The sequence below is a fragment of the Gopherus evgoodei genome, chromosome 6 (assembly GCF_007399415.2).
Source record: "Gopherus evgoodei ecotype Sinaloan lineage chromosome 6, rGopEvg1_v1.p, whole genome shotgun sequence".
In the NCBI taxonomy this organism is placed as follows: Eukaryota; Metazoa; Chordata; order Testudines; family Testudinidae; genus Gopherus; species Gopherus evgoodei.
The window spans coordinates 97739137-97764404 of NC_044327.1; the positions used below are offsets into that span (position 1 = coordinate 97739137).

The 25268-nt window shown below is 44.1% G+C and overlaps 1 protein-coding gene across 3 annotated transcripts in view; it reads left to right on the top strand.

The window, feature by feature from the left end:
* ERCC8 (ERCC excision repair 8, CSA ubiquitin ligase complex subunit) overlaps window positions 1–22156 on the top strand; it is a 57840-nt gene extending 35684 nt beyond the window's left edge. The window contains exons 11-13 of one of the 3 annotated variants that reach the window (XM_030565910.1): window positions 11387–11473; window positions 13367–13465; window positions 20981–21065. In XM_030565910.1, coding sequence (XP_030421770.1) covers window positions 11387–11473; window positions 13367–13465; window positions 20981–21037 — 243 coding nt within the window. In that variant the 3' untranslated portion in view covers window positions 21038–21065. Of the gene's footprint in view, window positions 1–11386; window positions 11474–13366; window positions 13466–20980 lie in introns of all 3 variants that reach the window. The other 2 variants (XM_030565912.1, XM_030565913.1) reach the window with 2 other exon arrangements.
* Window positions 22157–25268: the final 3112 nt, after the last annotated feature.

Below are 25268 nucleotides of genomic sequence, written 5' to 3' on the forward strand. Positions count from 1 at the left end.
ATCGGTTTTGTAAAACAGATTATATGAAGTCGAGTGCACGCGGCCACACGAAGCACGATAATTCGGCGGTGTGCGTCCGGGTATCGAGGCTAGCGTTGGTTTCTGGAGTGTTGCACTGTGGGTAGCTATCCCATAGTTCCCACAGTCTCCCCTGCCCATTGGAATTCTGGGTTGAGATCCCAATGCATGATGGTGCAAAAACAGTGTCGCGGGTGATTCTGGGTAAATGTCATCACTTATTCATTTCTTCCTCCATGAAAGCAACGGCAGACAATCATTTCATGCCCTTTTTCCCTGGATTGCCCTGGCAGATGCCATAGCATGGCAACCATGGAGCCTGTTTTGTCTTTTATCACTGTCACTGTATGTGTACTGGATGCCGCTGACAGAGGCGGTACTGCAGCGCTACACAGCAGCATTCATTTGCCTTTGCAAGGTAGCAGAGACGGCTACCAGTCGTTCTGTACCGTCTGCTGCTGTCATGGGTGCTCCTGGCTGGCCTCGCTGAGGTCGGCCGGGGGCGCAAAGACAAAAATGGGAATGACTCCCCGGGTTATTCCCTCCTTTATGTTGTATCTAAAAATAGTCAGTCCTGCCTAGAATATGGGGCAAGAGTACTAAAGAGCCAGTGCATCAGAGAACCAGAGAGCACAGCTGCTCCGTGTCAGATCCCGCAGAAATGATGAGCTGCATGCCATTCTAGGGGGTGCCCCTGCAACAACCCCACCCATTGCTGCCCTTCTCCCCCAACCCTCCTGGGCTACCGTGGCAGTGTCCCTCCATTTGTGTGATGAAGTAATAAAGAATGCAGGAATAAGAAACACTGACTTGTTAGTGAGATAAAATGAAGGGGAGGCAGCCTCCAGCTGCTATGATAGTCCAGGCAGTACAGAATCTTTTCTTTAGATATGAAAAGGGGGGCTGATAGAGCTCAGCCCCCCGTTGCTATGATGAGGACGGTTACCAGCCATTCTGTACCATCTGCCGGGAATAACCGGGAGACATTCCTATTTTTACCCAGGCGTCCCGACCAACCTCACCTGAGGCCAGCCAGGAGCACTCACAGGATGATGACGAGGACAGCTATCAGTCCTTTTGTACTGTACCGTCTGCCACCGGGGAGGGAAGGGGAGAGGATGCTGCTGTTCAGTGCCGCTGCACCCCGTCTACCAGCAGCATGCAGTAGACATAGGGTGACATTGAAAAAAGTCAAGAAATTATTTTTTTCCCTTTTCTTTCACGGGGGAAGGGGGGGTAAACTGACGAGATATACCCTGAACCACCCCGGACAATGTGTTTGACCCTACAGGCCTTGGGAGTTCAGCCAAGAATGCAAATGCTTTTCGGAGACTGTGGGGACTGTGGGATAGCTGGAGTCCTCAGTCCCCCCTCCCTTCCTCCATGAGCGTCCATTTAATTTTTGGCTTTCCATTACGCTTGTCACACAGCGCTGTGCTGTGGACTCTGTATCATAGCCTGGAGATTTTTTTCAAATGCTTTGTCATTTCATCTTCTGTAACAGAGCTCAGATAGAACAGATTTGTCTCCCCATACAGCGATCAGATCCAGTATCTCTCATACAGTCCATGCTGGAGCTCTTTTTGGATTTGGGACTGCATTGCCATCCTTGCTGATCAGAGCTCCACGCTGGGAAAACATGAAATGCAATTCAAAAGGTCGCTGGGCTTTTCCTGTCTACCTGGCCAGTGCATCTGAGTTCAGATTGCTTTCCAGAGCGGTCACAATCGTGCACTGTGGGATACCGCCCGGAGGCCAATACCATCAATTTGCAGCCACACTAACCCTAATCCGACATGGCAATACTGATTTCAGCACTACTTCTCTCGTCAGGGAGGAGTACAGAAACCAGTTTAAAGAGCCCTTTATATCGATATTAAGGGCTTCGTTGTGTGGACGGGTGCAGGGTTAAATCGGTTTAACACTGCTAAATTTGGTTTAAACGTGTAGTGTAGACCAGGCCTGGTATTCAGATGATAAACATGATTTGAGTTCCTGACTCAGTCAGGAGTAGGGACAGTGTCTTGTCTGTAAAGCAGCATGCAAACCTAAGGAACAATATAAATAAGGCTATGAATCTGTCATAGATTCCATGATTTTATGAGACCTCCATGGCATCTTGAAAATTCCAATAATTCAGTTTGGGTAGTGGGGCTTGCTCTTCGGCTTCAGCCCTGGGCAGCAGAGCTCAGGCTTCGGTTTCAGTAAATCTGTGATTTATTATTTATTGCCTACATTCTGTCCGTGACTTTTAATAAAAATACCTGTGCCAAAAACATGGCCTTAAGTATAAAGTGAGCCCCTAATGTGTCAGGAATTGAAACTTCATTGGAAAATTTAGCTGCTTTTTTCCTGAGACCTTGCTTTTTTGTACAGTATCTATGACAACTACGCCCAAAGGCAGTTGATGACCTGCCCTGATGTGGCAGGTCAGTAAGTATACAGAAAAATTAAGATAATTATAAACTACACAAGGTTTATGCATCCTGTATTAGGAATTCCCAGAATTACGCTATACTGTGCCATAGACGTGCATGGTGCTTTGCAGTCTACATATTGTTCGGCTCTTAATTGACTCAGGAGCTCAAATATGTTTATTTTGTATTAATATAATTGTATTTAATGTAAACTGTAGGCTAACTGAAAAACCATATAATCCTTGGACAGGAAAGCAAGACAGAATAGTTGTAATGCTCACAGTAAATGTAGTGATGTCCCCATTACACTGCTCAAAGGGAAGATTGTTGGGTGGTTGTTTTTTTTTAAAGCCTTAGTAATGATCTACACTTTACTATAGACTAAAGTGTTTTTTATTTCCAAATTTGTTTTTAAGTATATAATCTGTGAAAACAGTACATGCAGAATATCCACAGCTGTACACAAATCCTAGTGAGTTAGCATTGTTTATAATCTTTGAATACATAAGGACTAACTTGATCTATAATATCCTCTTAAAAATTGTGTAGAACACTTAAATGCACTGTTGGCAAGATTAAAAGATTCCATGTTAGTGTCTGTATAGCACAGCATATACCTATTAATCGTTAAAAAAAACAAAAAGAAAAAAACTGTTTTGCAGGTTCATCCAGAGGATTATAGGATCCAGAGGATCTTGCAAACGCTTATACGCACAACTTTGTGTGAATAGTCCCATTGAGGCCAGTGTGACAACTCGCATTGAGAAGTTATTCATGTGCACAAGTGTTTGCATGACTGGGGCCATAGAATGGGTATCAGGCTTTAATCAGTTCAGCCTGTATTGGAACTTACTTTAGATATAATATGAAAAGAGCCTTTGGAAAGAAGGAGTAGTGATGATCCATTTTAGGTACCAATAAGTTAACTTGCTGTTTTGAAGGCATCATAGCAGCTCAATAGCTTAGTGTAAAAGCTAATGCTTCTTTAAGCAGAATTTATATTATTTAACTTAAATACAAAAAATTATACATAATATATTTCACTCCAGCTGTTTAAACATGCAGCATTTCTTGTCTTAAATGCGTTAGTAGCAAAAAATTAACAGTTCAATAACTGTTTGAAGACAGTACCTTATATAAACATCCTCCTATGCTATGCATCTGTATAAATGGCAGTCTGGAAAATACCAGAGTCCTTTTAATAAAATGTGAAAAAATTGTAAATTCTTCAGGGCAGGAACTCTCTGCTACTCTGTACAGTCTAGCACAATGAGGCCCCATTCTTGGTTGGTCCTTAGGCACTACCATAATAAACATGACCAGCAATAATAATGAACATGTTTGATTTTTGCCTTCCTAACATGATACAAGCCTCACATTATATTCCTATTTTCTTTTCTCACCCTGAACAAAACGAGATTTCTCCCACCTCCTTACTGCTCCCATAATTGCACATCTAAGACAGAAATGTGCACAGATTATTTTCAGTTGGTTAATTTTTTTAACACATTATTATTAGTAAACAAATAAGATGAATATCCGAACCCCTAGTGGCCATCTGCATAATTGAGATTTTGTCTGTATGGTGAAGGTAGGGGGAGTTTAATCCACATTGATGGATGTCAGGTAACACACATTACATAAACTGCACTAACAGCATGTGTGTTGGATGGCGTGCCTTCTTTCATTGCACATCATTCTGTATATACAGTGGTGGCTTACTGCATACTAAGGGTGTGGCATTCTTGCAGGGTATTCCGTGGTTCTTTGCTTTGCTGCTGAATAGTGTGCATTCTGAAATTTTTCTACCTGTGCATTTTGGGATGCATAGCAGAAGCCAGGCAAGTTTTTTAAAAAATCCCGTTTTTTCCTGTCTCCATCCTATACTTAATTTTTGGCTGGGCTAGTGCCATTTTCCAATTTTTGTCAGCCAGTATGGCCCCAATAACAGTCCATACTGGCAACTGTGAATGAACAAAAGCTGCTTCAGCTATATTTCAGCATTCAAAGCTAGATGAATTCAGTTATGGACTTTGCCCACCATACCAACAATCAGAAGATGTGGCAGCAGCTGCTCCTCTAACAGTAGCAGAAATTTCAACAGCAGAGGAAGCAGTACAAGGAAGAAAAGGAAGACACCAAGCAATTGATAGTACAGGATCGATTCCTGGAGCAACTTCACCTGTGCCATGCTGTTTGGATTGATTGGAAAGGTTGTTATGCAGATCTGGGATGACCAGCAGTGGTGAGAGAATTTCCTGATGGGGAAGGCAGCCTTTTTGGAGATATGTGCTGAGCTATAGGGAGCTGCAGCGGCAGCATACCATCATGTGGTGCCACATATTTGTGGAAAAGTGGGGTTACTTACCATTGCCATCTATAAACTGGCCACTCCCAAATGCTGCCAGTCTATAACCAGCCAGTTCAGCATGGGGATATCGGCTGCTGTCATGCAGGTATATGATGCCATGGAAAAGGTGCTGTTGCACCAATTTAGAAAGCTTAGTGTAATGCTCAGGAGATTATTGGTGGCTTCACATATGTCGGCTTCCCATATGTCAGCTTCCCAAACTGTACTGAGGCAATTGATGGGACCCATGTGCCTATTATCCTCCTCCTCCCCCAGCCAAATCAGGGATCAGAATTTATAAACAGAAAGGGGTATTTCTCCATACATGACAGGTTTAGAGAAATAAAAACAGGGTTGTCTGGAACGGCTCACAGTGCTAGTATCTTTCAGAATTCAGCTGCTTACCTTAATGGAGAAAGGAACGTTTGCCCCCAGGAGCACTATAGACATTAATGGAGTTTGCATTGCTCTGGTTATCCTGGGAGACTCGGGTTATCCTCTGATTCCTTGGTTAATGAAGCCATTCATGGGCTGCATGAACAGAAGGAACACACTGTTTAACTATTTCCTCAGTAGTTGCAGAATGGTAGTGGAGTGTGCATTTAAAAGGAAGGTGATACTGTTTGTGGAATAGGTTGGACACAGCAGGAAAAAAATGTCAAAAATTGTAGCAATATGTTATATTTTGTGCAGTATTTTTAGAATAAATGAGAGAGCCTTAATGGTAAGTGGGAGACTTGGGCATAGCGTCTTGCTCAGCGATTTAAGCAACCAGCAAGGCATTTAACTTAAAATAGAAACACTCAGGGCAGTTCTGTCAAGGATGCATTATTCTTAATTTTTAGTCTCAGGACTGTGGGGGTAGCATGGATTGAGAGCAGCTCAGTGTTTTTTGGACAGAGGAGATGCGACGTTGTGGCCAACCTATTTTTACCTTGTGTTTTTGCTTAGATACTTTTTTGTAAAACCTTATGTATTATATAAAATGTAATGCTTTTCTGTGTAAAATGCCTTGTTGACTCCTTATGAATGAAGTATCAGAGGGTAACCGTGTTAGTCTGGATCTGTAAAAGCTCATGCTCCAAAACGTCTGTTAGTCTATAAGGTGCCACAGGATTCTTTGCTGCTTATGAATGAAGTTTTTTAAAGTTTTTGTTATTAAATGATATATTGTATAACAAACATAAACCTCTAAATAAAACAAGAATGAAACATTTTATATTATGTAACAATAACAATCTATTGTCCAATGACTATAAGTAAACTTGTAATTAAAACAATAGTGAAACAGAATACCAAAGTGCAACAGTGCAGTTGTGGGCACAACACTAGGGGTGGGGAGGCTTAAAGTCATAGGTGAATATACATTTTGCATTTATCTCTTCTTGTTTGTGAGCCTTCCAATATTTAGTGGTGAGGCTCAAAGGTATCAGGCGTGCTGCAGGGCTCAGAAGAGCTGGGATCCCAGGTGCAGCTGTTCTCAGTGCCCTGTGAAGGGAATGGCCTCTGGGAGTACTGCTGCAGGGGCACAGTGGGGGTAACGTTGTTCCCAGTACTCTTTTGTCTAGGGACTGCATAACATGGCTGGGTGTGAGGATAGCAGGCAATGCAGACTGTTCACCAACAGCAGTGTACACTTCAGCAGGGCATTCTGGCTTTGTATTGCCTCGGCATTTCCCTGTCTTTTTTGGAGCCGTTTTTGTCACAGCAAGGCTGCCCCTGGCAACTGCCATACTGTCATTGGCCACTCCCACAATCTCTCTCTAGCACTCCCTGTCTGTCATTCTCTCCACCCTCAAATACTGTCTGCACTTTGCTATTTTGGGGGGCAGGGGAGTGTTTTGTTTGGTGTTTTTGTGGTACTGGGAGGAACACTGCAATGAGGTCCAACATTTCATCACAAGTTTCTGATTTTTTTTTCTCACTTAGGTTAGCTGCCCTACTCAGTCCCTGTCCTTGAAGGTCTGGCCAGTGTAGGTGCTGTAGTTTTGGGAGTATTAATAAAAATCACAATTGGTTATTCATATTCCAGAGAGGCTGTGACAGCATTTTTTAATAAGCATTTCTGACTTCACCTCCCTGAGAGTCTTCCCAGTTTTGAGGGTACCTCAGAGATGAGCAGCGTGTGCATTGGCATTTTTGTCTGTGCATGATATGCTGTTTGGCTTTGCTATTGTGCCTTGGAGTCTGGTGTTTTTAAGAATTATGTTCCTGGTCTTATGGTGGCTGAGGGGAATTATGGAGGTGTCTGTATGGTGTCAGAGGGCTTAGTAGGGTGCATCTGAGTACAAACTAGATAGTAACACCCCCCCCCCCACGCCTGTTTTAGGTTGTCCTGGCTCTGGATAATGTTACAGGGAGACAGGTGATTGGCAGGCAGAGAATGGCATTCAAAAAGGCAAAGGGTAGGCCAGGAAGATACTCTGTGAAGTTATTTACGAAGAAGGTCTCCCCAGAAGTGCTATAGAAGTGGGAATTGTGAACTATAAAGGGGAATGACTATTCAGCTATTCCTGAATTTCATCTGCCATTTTGTTGCTCAGTTACCTGGTTTAGGGAGACCCCTTTGTAACTCTTTGCAGTCAGCTTTGGACTTAACTATCTTGAATAATTTAGTATTGTCTGCAAAATTTGCCACCTCATTGTTTACCCCATTTTTCCATGTCATTTATGAATACGTTGAACAGTTCTGGTCCTAATAGATTGGTACAGAATGATTTCACTTTACAAATGCTGTATTGACTCTTCCCCAACATATCGTGTTCACCTGTTTCCCCTATTGTTTCAACCAGTTTGCCTGATAATGAAGGTAGGTTTACCGGCCTGTAATTGCAGCGATCCCATCTGGAGGCTTTTTTTAAAAATCACTGTTACAGTAGCTCTCCTTTGTACCAGATGATTAGAGGCTGATTTAAGCGATAGGTTATATACCACAGTTAGTAGATTTGCTCTTTCATATTTGAACTCCTTCAGAACTCTTGTGTATAGCAGTTGGTCCTGATAATTTCTTATTGTTTAATTTATCAGTTTATTCAAAAACCTTCTCTATTGATACCTCATTCTGGGAGAGTTCCTCAGCTATGTCACTTTCTTTTTTTTAATTTAAAAAAGGCTTAGATGTAGGGAACTCCCTCATATTCTCTCCCTGAAGACCAGTGCTAAGAATTCATTCAGCTTTTCTGCAATGACCCTGTTTTCCTTGTGTGCCCCTTTAGCACCTCAATCCAGTGGCCCCAACTGACATTTTGGCAGGCTTCCTGCTTCTGATGTACTTTGCTGTTACATTTTGTTCTTAGCTAGTTGTTTTTCAAATTTTTTCTTGGCCTGCCTTATAATTTTATATCTGTTCGTTCCTTTCTATTTTCCTCAGTAGAATTTCAGTCTTTAAAGGATGCCCTTTTGCCTTTACCCGCCTCATTTACTCTGCTCTTTAGCCATGGAGACATTTTTTTGGTATTTGGAGTGTATGTTTAGATTGATCTTCTATTATGGTGTTTTAAAATAGTCTCCTTGCAATTTACAGGTATTTCTGTCGGACTGTTGCATTTAATTTCTGTTTCGCTAGCTTCCTAATTTTCGAATTTAAATGCTACTGTAGTGACTTTCTTTGGTATTTTCTTGCTTTAATATTAAATTTAAATACATTATGGTCGCTGTTACAGAGCAGTTCAGTGATATTCACTTCTTCGACTAGATCCTGTGCTCCACTGAGGACTATATCAAGGATTGCCTCTCCCCTTGTGGGTTCCAGGATAAGCTTCTCCAAGAAGCAATCATTTATGGGGTCTAAAAATATTATCTCTGCTAAGATGACACATACTCAGTCAATGTAAGGATTGTTGAAATCCCCCATTACGAAGGTAGAAGATGCAATAATAGTCCTTTTAATCTCCCTAGGCACCTCACAGTCAATGTTGCCATACTGGTCAGGTGGTTGGTAGTGTATTCCTACTTCTGTACACTTGCTATTCAAGCATGAAATTTTTATCGATAGACAAGTCTATGGTAGTTGATTCATTTAAGATTTGTACTTTATGCTTTGATGTATCGTGTCACTCCCTCACCAGCATGACCTACTCTGTTGTTCCTACATATTTTGTAGCCTGTTATTTCTGTGTCCCACTGATTATCCTCATTCCATGAAGTTTCCATGATGTCTGTTATTTCAATGTTCTCATTTCATGCTAGGTAATGTCACCCTTGTTTTAATATAGATTCTCCTGAGCTATTTGCTCATTATCTGGCACTGATCAGCATCCTAGTCACAGACTGCTGCTTAGCAATGTCCACAGAAAAGATCTTTATTGCAGTGCCTGACCACAAGAGTTTACGGCACAGATTCTCCACCTCAGGTTGTGATGAGATTCAGGGTCTTAACATTGCTCCAAGCCAGGGCTGCCTGGAGGGGGGTGGAGGGGCAAGTGGGGCAATTTGCCCCGGGCCCCGCAGGGGCCCCCACAAGAATATAGTATTCTATAGTATTGCAACTTTTTTTTTGTAATGAAAGGGGCCCCCGAAATTGCTTCTGGGTGGCCCTGCTCCAAGATGCTGCTTGAGACATGTTATAGGGCAGGGGTAGGCAACCTATGGCATGCGTGCTGAAGGCGGCACACAAGCTGATTTTCAGTAGCACTCATGCTGCCCGGGTCCTGGCTACTGGTCTGGAGGGCTCTGCATTTTAATTTAATTTTAAGTGAAGCTTCTTAAACATTTTAAAATCCTTATTTACTTTACAGTCAACAATAGTTTAGTTATATATTATAGACTTATAGAAAGAGACTTTCTAAAAACATTAAAATGTATTACTGGCACACGGAACCTTAAATTAGAGTGAATAAATGAAGACTCAGCACACTACTTCTGAAAGGTTGCCAACCCCTGTTATAGGGCTTCCAGAATAATAATGCTGTAGTTCTGATATACTAGAATCCAGGAGCAAATGGGCAAAATCTGATCCCATGCCAGCTTTTAAACAAGGATAGAACATCAGCAGACTTGACGCCAGAGCAGGGGAGAGCACAAAGTTAAACAGACAAGTCAGTAATGGTTGCTTGGAAAGCAGTGTGGGATAACTGTCTGAGACCTGCCAAATAGTTTGCTGCAGCACTGTGTGCACACGAACAATACACTGTACTAACTCAATTAGTATACTACAGTGGATTGTGTCAGGTGTATACAAGCATTTTCAGACAGAATTAACTCGACTTAATTTGGTTTAAATGCTCCATGTAGACAAAACCTAAATTATTGATCTATGGTGTCAAAGGAAGGAGTTTTGCTCTGAAGAAATTTGGAAACAGTTGGTAGGGAGATGAGAAATGAGTTAAATTTAACAGTAAAGTCAATTTAAATGGTAGCAACGCTATTTTGGTAAATTCTTCCTAAGGAAATTAGCAGCAGATGTGTCCTATTGTCTTTTACGTTTTAAAATCTGCAGTGATCTAGATTACATTACAGATTGGATTCTAAGAATGTTTCTTTATGTCTAAACATTAAACATCACTTAAATGTAATATTTCTCATAAGCATTTCTTGTTCGATATTCAGCAAACATTGAGTGACATTGTCATAAACGGATAGTTAAGAGTTAATGGAACAGAAGTACTTCAGATCTCTTTTGCCTGTAAAGGGTTAACAAGATCAGTGAGCCAGGCTGTCACCTGACCAGAGGACCAGTCGGGGGACAGGATACTTTAAAATCTTGAAGGAGGGAAGTTTTTGTGTGTGCTGTTAGATTTTGGTGGTTGTTCACTCTGGGGGCTCAGAGGGACCAGACGTGCAACCAGGTTTCTCTCCAATCTCTTCGATACAGGCTCTTATAAGTTCAGAATAGTGAGTACTAGGTAAATAAAGCGAGTTAGGCTTATGGTGGTTTTCTTTATTTGCAAATGTGTACTTGGCTGGAAGGAGTTCAAATTTTGTATTTTGCTGAAAGGATTTTAATTTGTACTTGTATACTTAGGCTGGGAGGGTATTCCCAGTGTCTATAGCTGAAAGACCCTGTAACATATTCCATCTTAAATTTACAAAGATAATTTTTAATGTTTTTCTCTCTTTAATTAAAAGCTTTTCTTGTTTAAGAACCTGATTGATTTTTTTATTCTGGTGAGACCCCAGGGGACGGGGTCTGGATTCACCAGGGAATTGGTGGGGAGAAAAGAGGGAAGTGGGAGAGAGAGGCTAATTTCTCTCTGTGTTAGGATTACTGTCTCTCTCAGGGAGAGTCTGGGAGGGGGAGAGAGAAAGACGGGGGAAGGTGGATTTTCCTCTCTGTTTAAGATTCAAGGAGTTTGAATCACAGTGATCATCCAGGGTAACCCAGGGAGGGGAAGCCTGGGAGAGGCAATGGTGGGGGAAAGGGTTTACTTTCCTTGTGGTAAGATCCAGAAGGTCTGGGTCTTGGGGTTCCCCGGGCAAGGTCTTGGGGGGACCAGAGTGTACCAGGCACTGGAATTCCTGGTTGGTGGCAGCACTACAGGTTCTAAGCTGGTAATTAAGTTTAGAGGAATTCATGCTGGTACCCCATCTTTTGGACGCTAAGGTTCAGAGTGGGGAATTATACCATGAGAGACATTATTTTTGCTTTCTTTCTTTCTCACAGGAACTATATAGTGGTAGCAAAGATTGCAATATACTTGCGTGGGTGCCAGCTCTACGAGAGCCAATGCCTGATGAAGATGCTGCAAAGGTATAGAATATTCTATGAATGTCAATTGTACCTTTTTTTTTTTTTTTAAACAGCAAAGGGAAAGTTAGATATAAAGAAAATATTTCCCTATTGCCCTTTGCAGTGAAGACTGATACACAGAAATGATCTAGCTGTCTTTTCTCTGCAATGTGCTTTTCCTCTAGTGCAGAGTAGCCAGTTCTCTACTGTCAGAGGGGTGGCCGTGTTAGTCTGGATCTGTAAAAGCAGCAAAGAATCCTGTGGCACCTTATAGACTAACAAATGTTTTGGAGCATGAGCTTTTGTGGGTGAATACCCACTTCGTCGGATGCATCCGTCGACATGCATCCAACGAAGTGGGTATTCACCTACGAAAGCTCATGCTCCAAAATGTCTGTTAGTCTATACGGTGCCACAGGATTCTTTGCTGCGTTTACAGTTCTCTACTAGACTTCCTGCTTCTCCTGTATTTAAAGTGTTTCTTGTTTTTATGTTGTTTGGCTTTTTTGACTTTCTTCTTAGTCTTTCCAATTTCCATACTACATTTTACTTGCCATAGTTTTAAGGTCCTTTGGAAATATAGTAAAAAAAAAAATTAAAAATATAAAGTTAGAGTAGTAAACGAACAGTAAGATTAAGGGTAGCAGTTTTTCACATCCAGTTACACTTGGATCTGGAAGTACATCAAGAAAATGCTAAGCAAGCTTACTCAAGAGTCTGTTAGAGACAAAAGGAAGTTGGGGCTGGTATGTATTTACTATCCAAGTTCCCAAGACACTTTTGATACATCTACATATTTTTAATGAATCATTGAAGCCTATAAAACAAAGTCTGGAAATCTTATAAAGTGAATTTAGATGTAGACCTCTGTCTTACAGGATCTATTTATGAAATGGGGTCCAGTTTCATCATCCTTTTTTTTTAAACTGGAGATCTGTTAGCTGTTTCATGATTTATAGTTGGTACTGCATATTTGTAACGTTATTTTTAAAAAGTCTTTATTTTCTTTATTTTGTAACTATTCTGTGATACCTAGAGTAGTGTGTGTTTCTCGGTAGCAATACCTCTAATTTCAGCTTCCAAAGGGAAAACCTAAGCACCAGTACCTTCCAAAGGCATATACATTGCTTCCCTCACTTATTGGTCTCTAAGGCTTGCTGTCATCATTAAGGCTTCATGTCTGTCACATAAGTCACAGATTCCGTGACTTTCTGTGACCTCTGATTTCTGCAATGGTCGGTGCAGTTAGCTCTGGGGTTGCCCTAGCAGATGAGACAGCCCCTGGGCCAGTTGCACCAGCCACTGCTGGGGTAGTTCGATTGTGGGAGGGGCTCAGGGCTGTGGTTCTCAGCCAATGGGAGCTGCAGAGTCGGAGGTTGCAGGGACATGCCAGCCACTTCCGGGGAGCTGTGCAGAGCCCGTTAGGGAGCCTGCCAGTCCGAGCAGGGGTCCCCAGCCATGTGCCACCCGCCTCCCCCAGCACCAGCCAGGGCCGCGTGCCGCAGCCTGCCTCCCCCCAGCACTAGCCGGGGTCCCAGGTCACCCCCCACAGCACCCATGGTGCCCCGGACTGCCCCCCCAGAGCACCTCCGGCCCAAGTTTCAGGGGTATATAGTACAAGTCATGGACAGGTCATGGGCCGTGAATTTTTGTTTACTGCCCGTGACCTGTCCATGACTTTTACTAAAAATACACGACTAAAACATAGCCTTACCCACCATCAGAGAGACACATGTGACCTTTTAACTGCCACTGAGTTTTGAAATCTGTTCTAGATTTTTAAGACCAACACAAAACTAAAGTTGGCTACTGTACGTAATATATTGGAAGTAATTTCAGATATTTGTGAAGTTTCAGCAGCCCAGCATCGACTATGATTCTGATACACATTGGCTACTCTTCTCCTGTCTACAGTTTCCTGTGACAGTTAAAAGGTGCAGCACTGCCTGTGCAAGCCATACCCCATCTCCTGTTTGCTGCCAGATCTTCTGCCACTGCTACAGCAGCAGTCAGGTGGTGGTTTTCATCATTCCTCTCCTCTTCTTCTTGTTATATGTACCTGTTTTTTTGGACAGTTAAAGTGTTTTTATTTGTTTTCAAGCTTCATTGCCTCTTTCTGGTCTGGGATGTGAGCAGCATGATGTTCACAGCCACTCGGAGCCTCCCCAGCAGTGCCTAGGGTTGCTAGACTTATTCCTGGAGGTTTCATCACATGACATTATCTTTAGTTAGAGATTAGTCTTTAATTCCTGTAGACTCCAAGGCAATTGTGGTAAGTTGACAACCTAAATTCCCTCTAAGGTGAGCACCTGTCTGGCCGTGCAGGAGACCACCAAGGGAAAGCACTTAACTCCTACAGCTCTGGGGCTACAGTGTGGCAAGGAGCGACGCCCCTCCCTCCCGGCTGCAGGGGCGCACCCGTGGGGCGGGAGCAACGCTTCTCCCTCCTGGCCACAGAGCTGGTGCAACGGAGAGGTGCCTCTCCCCTGGCCCCGGAGGTGCTGCAGTGAGAGAGGATGGCGGGGTGTCCTCTCTCCCCGTCACAGCACCAGGGCAGCCTACACCCCAAGCCTCTCATCCCCAGAGCCCACACCGCAGGCTGTAGCCCTCACCCCCCTGCACTCCAACCCTCGGCTCCACCCCGAGCCCCCTCCCACACTCCAAACCCCTTGGCTCCACCCCCACCACACATCATCTCCATATTGGTGCATATAGCAAAATTAATTCTGCACACGGATGGGAAAAGTTAGAGGGAACGTTGTTGGCAACCTTAGTAATGCCTCCCTGCCAAGCTCCTCTGCCCTCTTTCAGGTATGGCAGAGCAGCTGTACAAACACCAGGCAAAATCCAAAAGGTGCTCTATATATGCATTAAGTTTCTCAGGCTTGGCAGAAGGTAAAATGTGCCCAGCCAGCCAACTCTCTCTGCTTGGGCAGAGGCTCTGAGTCAGACAGGCATGTTGGCCCCTCCCCCCCGTCCTCCCCTAGTAGCTGCAACTCCACTGCAAAACCCAACCAGGGGAGACAGAGCAGACCAGGGGGAGGCTCTGAGGTTGAGGAGGACTCAATCCAGGGGGGTAAATACTGGAGCAGCAAAGGCTATGGGTCACCCCACAAGTCCTAAAATGGGTCCTAGAATCTCTTGGTGAGAGAAGGAGGGCTCCTACACAGCTCTGCTTCCTCACATCTTGAATCCAGATTCACACCATACTCTCTGGATTTTGCAACTTGTCCCAGAAAGGCAAAAGCAACAGTGTCCTGCACAAGGGAGCAAGTACTACTGTTGTGGGGTGGCGTGAAAATCAGGGGCTAAACCACTTCTTCTTTGCCAAGGGTCGCCACCTTTCTAATTCTGGTAATCGGCACCCCAAAGCCCTGCCCCTTTCTCCGCCTCTTTCCCCAAGGCCCCCTGCAATCACTTGCTCCTCTCCCTCCTCCATTGCTCTCTAGATCAGGGGTCAGCAACCTTTCAGAAGTGGTGTGCCAAGCCTTCATTTATTCACTCTAATTTAAGGTTTTGCATGCCAGTTATACATTTTAACATTTTTAGAAGGTCTCTTTCTGTAAGTCTTTAGTATATAACTAAGCTATTGTTGTATGTAAGGTAAATAAGGTTGTTTAAATGTTTAAGAAGCTTCATTTAAAATTAAATTAAAATGCAGAGCCCCCCAGACCAGTGGCCAGGATCCGGGCAGCATGAGAGCCACTGAAAATCAGCTCACATGCCCCCCCTTCCCCCCCCCCTCAGCTGGGCTCCCTCTGCCCTGTGGCTGGGACAGGAGCTGCTGCAGCCTGACAAGGAGCCTTCTTGCAAGTAGGAGGGAGCCCTGGTAAGCAGGGTCTAGTGTGGGTTAATGACCTGGCACCTCCCCCTGCCCTGCGGTAACTGGACATTTGGTGTCCAGTCAGTACCTCTGACTAGACCCTGCCAGGTCCCTTTTTTGACTGGACTTTCTGGTCTACTACAAGGCACCTGGCAACCCTAGTTGGCTCCTGAACAAGAAGCCAAAACCCAGACTGAGTAAAATCTGGGCAGGTGGCAACCCTACTTTTGCCTTCTCCTCCTGAAAGAGTGTTTGCTGGGGCTTTTTTCTTGCACAAAGTCTCTCCCCGTGCATTGTAGCATGCTCACTATCCCTCTCCCACCTTGCGGCATGTCTAGGCACGCAGAGAAGCATCTCCCTCCTGTGCAGCTCTGCCTCGGACTGCAGCCTCATGTGAATTGGCTGCATGGTCTGTCTGGCTTTCAGCCCATGGACTCTCACTCTGCCAGGAAAGTGGCTGAGATCTGAGGCCGCAGCAGAATGGGAATTGTGCCCTCTGAGCATCAGCCATAACCTGTGCTGTGCCATGTAAAGGGGCTCAGACTCTGAAAGGTGGGGAAGGGTCTCTCAGTGCCCCTTCCCAGCTCCACAGGGTGGTGCCACATTAAAGTCTTGAGCACTTCAGGCAGTCTGTGACCAGAACAGAGGCACTTTTGTAGGATTACATAGGGGTATGTGAGAAATCCCTTCCCATGTTCAAAGTGATACTGATTTCCTGAGTATATCTAAGTGGTACTGGGTTGCTCATATAGTACTTACTACTAGGAGGAGCAGGCAGACAATCTTTCAAGCTTCTGGGACCTCTAACAACTATTTTCACAACTGAGAGATGTATAAAGTACCCCTCTATTGTACAGTCCCCAGATCAGGATGAATAGTGTACTACTTCCCGCTGTAAGCAGATGGGGAAGAAAAGAAAAAGGCATTGCCTGCCAGGGCCATCCTTAGGCATACACAGCTGCCTAGGGCACCATGAAATTTGGGGCACCAGCCCTATCCCTCAGCTGTCCCTAGAGGGGTGCGGGGCCCCGGACAACTCCTTCCGCCCTGCCTCTTACCTTTCCCCTCTGCTCTGCCTCTGGCTTGCCCCCATTCCACCTCTTCCCCCAGCGACCCCCCCCACTCACCAGCAGCAGCGGAAAGCAGGGCAACCCAACCCCAGCCTACTCTACTCCACCAGCTCCCAGCTTCAGCGCTCCACTTCCTGTCGCCCAGTGAGTGCAGAGAAAGGATTGCCTCCTGCACTCACTGGTGGTGGTAAGTGGAGAGACGTGGCCCCAGCCCGCTCTGCTTCCCTTGCCCCAGCCTCAGCTATGTCCCTCGGGTTGGGGAAAGGCCCGCCCCCGGCTCTCACCGGTGGCTGGAAGCAGAGGCCACAGGTGGGAGCTGGTGGGGTAGAGCAGACTGGGCTGGGACTGGGCTGCTCTGCTTCGTGCTGCTGTTGGTGAGTGGGGGATCCCTTCCCCCGAGTGACAGGTCTGGGGCAGGGATGAGGGAAGCAGAGCAGGCTGCTTCTAGCCCCCTGCTAATCCCCACAGCCAGCTCCTGCCTTCCAGACCCTTGGAGGGGGAGGCCTGTGGCCCCACACGGCCCTCCTGCGTAGGACACCCAAATGGCTAGGGACAGCCCTGTTGTCTGCATACTCGCACAAACCAAAAAAAAACCCTGCAGAACTTTTCCAAGACCAGATGTCTGTCAGTGGCGTGGAAGAAACTTTTTATTAGCAGATCTTTCTTTTTGAGCATTATGATGATGCATGTTTTCCCATTGATGCCTTCTTTCAAGGTATCACAAGCGAAATGAGCACACCTGATTAAACCAAGTCTTAAACTAAAATGCGTTTTTATATTTATATTAGGGCTGTCAATAAATTATAGCTAATGCATGCAACTAACACAAAACAAATTAACTAGATTAAAAATATAGTCATGATTCATCACAGTTTTAATTGTACTGTTAAACAATAATAGAATACTAATTTAAATTTATTATGTGTATTTTTGGATCTTTTTCTACATTTTCAAATATAGTAATTTCAATTACAACACAGACACAAAGTGTACAATGCTCACTTTATATTTTTTATTACAGATATTTGCACTAAAAACATAAAAGAAATAGTATTTTTCAATTCACCTCATACAAATCCTATATGTTGAGCCAGTTGCTAAGACAAACAAGTTTGTTTACATTTATGGGAGATAATGCTGCCTGCCTCTTATTTACATCACCTGAAAATGAGAACAAGTGTTCGCATGGCACTGTTGTAGTGGCTGTTGCAAGATATTTACGTGCCATATATGCTAAACATTCATATGCCCCTTCATGCTTTGACTTGTAGGCTCTAAACTTTTACGTTTTGTTTTTGAGTGCATTCATATAAAATGTAAGTTGCACTTTCATGATAGTGATTGCATTGCAATACTTGTACAGTGGCATAGGGAAAAAATCTGCAGCAGAAGCTTCCAAGGAAACCTAAATCAGTATTCCTCCACACCAACAAAATCCTCAGCATAACTAAATCCTTCTTTGAGATTCACCCTCTGCACCCAGAGTCCTCAGTGGCTGGTTGTACAACAAGGCACAGCTCACAAACCACAGCATGCAGTGCCACAACCTAGACTCTGGATTATCTCCAAGCACCAGTGTGACAGGTTCTCTGTCACACCCCTCTTCCAGAGCCTGCTGGCTATCCCAATAAAGTGCAGAGAGGCTTTCAGGTATGCAGCACCTCTGGCTTTATTTACACATACACATTTCTCCCACCACCAGCGTTGAGCTATATACAAGGCTTACAGGGTTAGTTCCCTCTTTTCCTGCAGTCAGCCCACAGCTAGGAGTCTGACCTTTCCCTGCCTCGCTTTTCTTCTGGCTCCCAGCCTTTATAACTGCTGGCTTGTCAGGCCCACAGGTGGAGCCAATCCCCAGGCCAGGCATCAGGTCTGTTCCAGCAGCCCCAATGTATTTCCCTTGATTGGAGCTGGCTGAACAGAGGTAATTAGGTGCTTTTGCACCAGCACCCTGCTACAACCAGACTTTGCAATAACACCAGGAAAAGCTCCCTGATTCGTTAGACAAACATAATTCACCTAGCAGTGGAGATGCACTTCAGTGACAAAGATCTACCCATCTAGACAGGTTCCAGATGATCCAAGATCTCATATCCATGCTGAACAAATGCATGAGGCCAACCATAGCTCAGTGTCTCTATCCACTGGGCCTTCTGCTCTCGTACACATGGGTCTCCCCAAGGACTGGGTCACACATCTGGTGTCTCCAGGCCTTTCTTCTGAGAGTATGGGACCATTCCTTGGAGCGAATGCAAGACCACTTTCCGGTTCCAAACCAGGTGCTGGAATCCCTTAAGATAATGGATAGTCTCAGAGAACATCCACAGGGATCTTCATATATACCTTCCAGGCCTGTAGGTTTTCACAACAGATGCCAGGCTGAAGAGAGGGGGAATGCTTCCAGGACCCAGAACAGCATAGTGCATCAGGAGGGCAGCCATGTCTTGGTTCAACTACGCAGCCACAACTGCATACATAAACAACCAAAGGGGAACGAGGAGTGTAGCTCTATATGCAGAAGTGATGGAAATAATGAAATGGTTAAAGAAGATTCTCCCTTCCCTAAAGGTGATACATATAAAAGGGAGAGCTGAACCTAAAGGAAGACTGGCTCCGCAGATGCAAAGTCAACTATTCAATGTGATGCCTGCACCAGGAAGTCTTAACTCTGATCTTTGCAGACCTTCGGTCTCCCTTCAGTTGTCCTGTTTGTCAAATTCAAGAATACAAAATGGCCAAAGTTCTTCACCTAGCAACAGACCCAATGGGGACAGATGCTGCATTGCATAGACAGCCACAAGGCCTGCTACACACATTTCCACCCTTTCATCTTCTAGGGGAGGTGATCCAAACTATAAGGCAAGAAGAAGGAAGGGAGACAGTGCTAATTCCATACCAACCAAGGAGACCCTACTACTCTAATCTAGGAGAATTAAAGCTGGAACCACTGTTGCAGCTTTTGACAAGACCAGACGTCTTCTTTCCAAGACCCATTTGTCCACCCAGACCCAGATAGTCTTCAACAGGCAGCTTAGCTATTGAAAGAGGGAAGCATTATCTGCTCTGTCAGTCTTCTAAAGTGATCAGGACTCTACTCATCCAGGAGAGTTTCCACCCTATAACCTGCTCCTACATATGGACAAATTCAGTTCATGATGCAGGGAGCACAGCGGAGATCCAAGGGATTCTGGGATTCTGGCCACTCTGGACGTCCTTCGGGAATGTGTGGATAAAGGTCTTTTGCCCAGCACTGTAGCCTACCAGCTGCCAGCCGTAAGCAGTGTACTATTTGCAGGATCCTTGGGCTCCTTGGCAAAACCCTCAGGTATGCAGATTTGTCAGAGAAAAAACAGTGATCAGACTGATCTTCCCTAAGTGGGAACTACCACTGGCGTTGAAAGCCCTAACCACTCAGCCACCCTTTGAGCCTCTGTTCATTCTGCCCATGGCCACAGCACCTGACCAAGAAGCAGTGGCACACCCTAGGTGTCAGAAGAGCACTGAATATTTATATCAGGCATACAGAATCCTTGAGGAGATCAGGCCATCTTCATTTCCTTTCATCCCGAGGTGCCAAGGCTTAGTATCTAAGCTATCCCATACCAGGTGTCTCAGACTATGCATTGCTGAGGCATACAAGTCATTCAGCATGCTGGTTCTGGAAAATCAAAGTGCATTCTACAAGATCCATGGCAACCTCCTGGGCCAAAAGAGAGGCACTTCCATGGCAGAGATCTGTGGAGCAGCCATGTGATCATTGGCTAATGTCTCTATCAGAAACTATAGGATGTAGTTTCTGTATCCACAGAGGCCTCTTTGGCAAGAAGGTTCTGCAGGTAGTGGTCCAGACATAACTTGGCCATTTGAACAATTCAAAAAGTGGGGTATATCCTGTTTTCTTATATTCACTTCTCTGTCCCTCCCTGTTCCAGTTCACTGTGTGCTACTTCTCATACATATCCAAATTGTGGGAGATGCTGGGCTGCAGAATGAAAAATTTCTTAGCCAGTAATTTTCTGTCTGCTAACAGGATCATCCACAATTCTCTCCTGCAGGATGGCTTCACAACCAAGAGTCAGCAGTGGCCTACTGTACATAATTCATTAGTTGGCACTGACGTTTTTTGTTAATTTTTCTAGGAGGTTTTTCACAGCTGTGGAATGAATCATCTGGCAGCAAGCAGCAGAAGGTGTGTGGCTAGCACAGGCTCTGCTGCAGCTTTGAGCTGCCTCTGTAAATTGCAGGCAGGAAGGGAATAGCCCATATGTAACAGAATTGTGGGAGATGCTGTTAGCAGAAAGGAAATTACTGGGTAAGAAATTGTACATTTCAATCCATGTGCCAGAAACCATGTGACTACATCAGTCATATGCAGGATACTACTTTCTTTCATAATTTACTCTTCTAATATATTAATTTATAGGATGGACAGCCATCTGCTTCAAAAATGCAGTAAAAGTAAGAGAAAATGAATAGTATATATTAAATAGTAATATAAGAAATGACTTGAGTGGTGACCTTAATTTAGTTCTTCATAATTAAATGTTTATTAATTAAATCATAATTAAATTTCAATTATTTCACTGTTTTTAAAAAGCAAACTATTGAAAAAAAATCTTTTATCTCCTACCTCAGCAACACTTACATCCAGCATTTGAAGATGGATGGAGCAGCAGTGATGATGAAGGATGAATCTCAATTAGCTGTTGATATAAAGCTGACATTCATGCACCATGTTTGTGAAGAAAGGACTTTTTCTGCAGAATTGAACAAGTATTTGTCATCAGCTTCTTTTGTAGAGTTGCTTAGAGCTCAGGCGTTCAGAAATGAGATTTTCTTATAAAGTTACTTTCTTGTACTGTCTTAATGTTTCCTCTGTGTTGTTACTATATTTTGAACTAGTATTCTTTTATTTCACCTGGCCTTCTCACTCTCTTCCCACCCACCCCCAAACTTTAGGCAAAGCAATTTGTTATATTGTACCTAGTTGTTGAGCTGACTATTAAGAAAAGCAAAATTTCTGATCATCAGATGCTAGTACAACCCATCTCTCTTCTTGTGTCACTAAAATAGTGAGGCCTGACGATTCCTTCTATTTTCAGGGACTCTAAATTGGGCAGATTGGGACAAGATGAGTGTGGAGAGGAGCTAGGGTGTGTAAATCCCAGTTCCTTTGTATTATCCCCATTTTACAGATGCCTCTCCATGGGTGCATTATGGAATCCAGCTTTCTCAATTAGAAGGAAGCAAGGCTGGTATTCTCTATCTAGGTATTTATATAGCCCCCATCAATTTAATATCTGACTCCATCCCAGGTATTTAAAAGTAGAAGCAAAGTACATGGAATAGGATCTTACTGGTCCTTTTAACATGATCACAAGATCAGTGGGCATCCTCTGCTGCATGAAACCCCCACAAGTGGAGGGGAAAATTCATGGATAGCAGCAGGCAAACACTGAATGGGGACTTGGCTTCTGTGACAGCCAAAGAGTCAGGATGAGGAGGAGAAAGGGAAAGCTAGTGCTGAGTCACTGGGCCTCTGCCAGTGTGCTGTGACTTACGAGGTTGAACCTCCTGCATGTTCTGGGTGCGCAAGACCAGCTCTCCCTTTCTTATCAAGATTATTTAGAGGAATCTCAGCAAGCTGAGAGTCTCCTGTCTCTGCTGGGTGTGTTTTTTCCCTCTTCAGTTATAATGTAGCCTTCTAGATTTAACAAGTCTCAATGTTAAATCTGACTGAAACCTGGTGGAATAGTACTCATGACTGGAGCACGGGTATTGAAGGCTATGTGCTGTTTAGAAAAGACAAGAAGAAAGGCAAAGGTGGTGGAGTAGCCTTGTACATCAATGATGAAATTAACTGTAGCGAAATAAGAAGCGATGGAATGGATAAGACAGAGTCTGTCTGGGCAAAAATCACACTGGGTAAAAAAGCAACTAGAGCTTCCCCTGAGATAGTGCTTGGCGTGTGCTACAGACCGCCAGGATCTGATTGGGATATGGATAGAGACCTCTTTAATGTCTTTAATGAAGTAAACACAAAGGGGAAATGTGTGATTATGGGGGACTTCAACTTCCCAGATATAGACTGGAGGACGAGTACTTGCAAGAATAATAAGGGTCAGATTTTTCTGGATGTGATAGCGGATGGATTTCTTCATCAAGTAGTTGAAGTACCTACGAGAGGAGATGCCATTTTAGATTTGGTGTTGGTGAGCAGTGAGGACCTCGTAGAAGAAATGGTGGTAGGGGACAACCTTGGTTCGAGTGATCATGAGCTGATTCAGTTCAAACTAGATGGAAGGATAAACAAATGTAGATCTGGGATTAGGGTTTTTGACTTCTCGAGGGCTAATTTTAAAGAGTTAAGGAAATTAGTTAGGGAAGTGGATTGGACAGAGGAATTAGTGGATTTAAATGCGGAGGAGGCCTGGAATTACTTTAAGTCGCAGCTGCGGAGACTGTCGGAAGCCTGCATCCCAAGAAAGGGGGAAAAAACCATGGGCAGGAGTTGTAGGCCAAACTGGATGAGCAAGCAACTCAGAGAGGGGATTAGACAAAAGCAGAAAGCTTACAGGGAGTGGAAGAAAGGCAGGATCAGTAAGGAAAGCTACCTTGGTGAGGTCAGAACATGTAGGGATAAAGTGAGGAAGGCTAAAAGCTGCATTGAACTGGACCTTGCAAAGGGAATCAAAACCAATAGTAAAAGGTTCTACAGCCACATAAATAAGAAGAAAACAAAGAAAGAAGAAGTGGGGCCACTATACACTGAGGATGGAATGGAGGTTAAGGATAACCTAGGCATGGCCCAACATCTAAACAAGTACTTTGCTACAGTTTTTAATAAGACTAGTGAGGAACCTTGCGATGATGGAGGGATGATAAACGGGAATGTGGATATGGAAGTGGATATTACCGCAACTGAGGTAGAGGCCGTACTTGAACAGCTCGATGGGACGAAGTCGGAGGGCCCGGACAATCTCCATCCGAGGATATTAAAGGAACTGGCGCGTGAAATTGCGAGCCCGTTAGCGAGAATTTTTAAGCAATCGATAAACTCGGGGGTTGTGCCGTATGACTGGAGGATTGCTAATGTAGTTCCTATTTTTAAGAAAGGGAATAAAAGTGATCCGGGTAATTATAGGCCTGTTAGCTTGACGTCTGTAGTATGTAAGGTCTTGGAAAAAATTTTAAGGGAGAAAGTAGTTAAGAACATAGAGGTCAATGGTAATTGGGACGAATTGCAACACGGATTTAGTAAAGGTAGATTGTGTCAAACCAATCTGATCTCCTTCTTTGAGAAGATGACGGATTACTTAGATAAAGGAAATGCGGTAGATATAATTTACCTAGATTTCAGTAAGGCGTTCGACACAATTCCGCATGGGGAACTGTTAGTCAAATTGGAAAAGATGGGAATGAATATGAAAGTTGTAAGGTGGATAAGGAACTGGTTAAAGGGGAGACTCCAGAGGGTCGTATTGAAAGGTGAACTGTCAGGCTGGAAGCAGGTCACTAGTGGAGTCCCTCAAGGATCGGTTTTGGGACCGATCTTATTTAACCTTTTTATTACTGACCTTGGCACAAAGAGCGGGAATGTGCTAATAAAGTTTGCGTATGACACGAAGCTGGGGGGTATTGCTAACACGGAGAAGGACAGGGATACTATTCAGGAAGATCTGAACCACCTTGTAAACTGGAGTAATAGAAATAGGATGAAATACAATAGTGAAAAGTGCAAGGTTATGCATTTAGGAATTAATAATAAGAATTTTGGATATACGTTGAGGGCGCATCAGTTGGAAGCGACGGAGGAGGAGAAGGACCTTGGGGTACTGGTTGATAGCAGGATGACTATGAGTCGCCAATGTGATACGGCTGTTAAAAAAGCAAATGCGATTTTGTGATGCAAGGATAAGGAGGTGTTAGTACCGTTATACAAGGCGTTGGTGAGACCCCATCTGGAATACTGTGTGCAGTTCTGGTGTCCCATGTTCAAGAAGGATGAATTCAAACTGGAACAGGTTCAGAGACGGGCTACAAGGATGATCCGAGGAATGGAAAAACTGCCTTATGAAAGGAGACTCAAAGAGCTTGGCTTGTTTAGCCTGGCCAAAAGAAGGCTGCGGGGGGATATGCTTGCTCTATATAAATATATCAGGGGGGTTAACGTTAGGGAGGGAGAGGAATTATTTAAGTTTAGTACTAATGTAAGCACGAGGACGAATGGGTATAAACTGGATATTAGGAAGTTTAGACTTGAAATTAGACGAAGGTTTCTAACCATTAGGGGAGTGAAGTTCTGGAACAGCCTTCCGAGGGAAGTAGTGGGGGCAAAAGACTTTCCTGGCTTTAAGACAAAACTTGATAAGTATATGGAGGGGATGTTTTGATAGGATCGTTAATTTGGGCAATTGATCTTGGATTACCACCAGATAGGTCTGCTCAATGGTCTGCGGGGAGATGTTGGATGGAATGGGAACTGAGTTACTGCAGAGAATTCCTTCTTGGGTGCTGGCTGGTGACTCTTGCCCACATGCTCAGGGTTTAGCTGATCGCCATATTTGAGGTCGGGAAGGAATTTTCCTCCAGGGCAGATTGGCAGGGGCCCTGGAGGTTTTTCGCCTTCCCCTGCAACGTGGGACACGGGTCGCTTGCTGGTGGTTTCTCTGCAGCTTGAGGCCTTCAAACCAATTTTGAGGATTTCAATAACTCGGTCCTGGGATAGGGGTTGTTATAAAATTGGATGGGTGGGGTTCTGTGGCCTGCCTTGTGCAGGAGGTCAGACTAGATGATCAGATTGGTCCCTTCTGACCTATGAGTCTATGAGTAAGTCAGAAGAAAAATTTGAATAAAATGGTAATGTAAACAACAGTGCTTCAAAATGTCTTCATTTCAATTGAATGTGTGGGTAGGGTCTTTG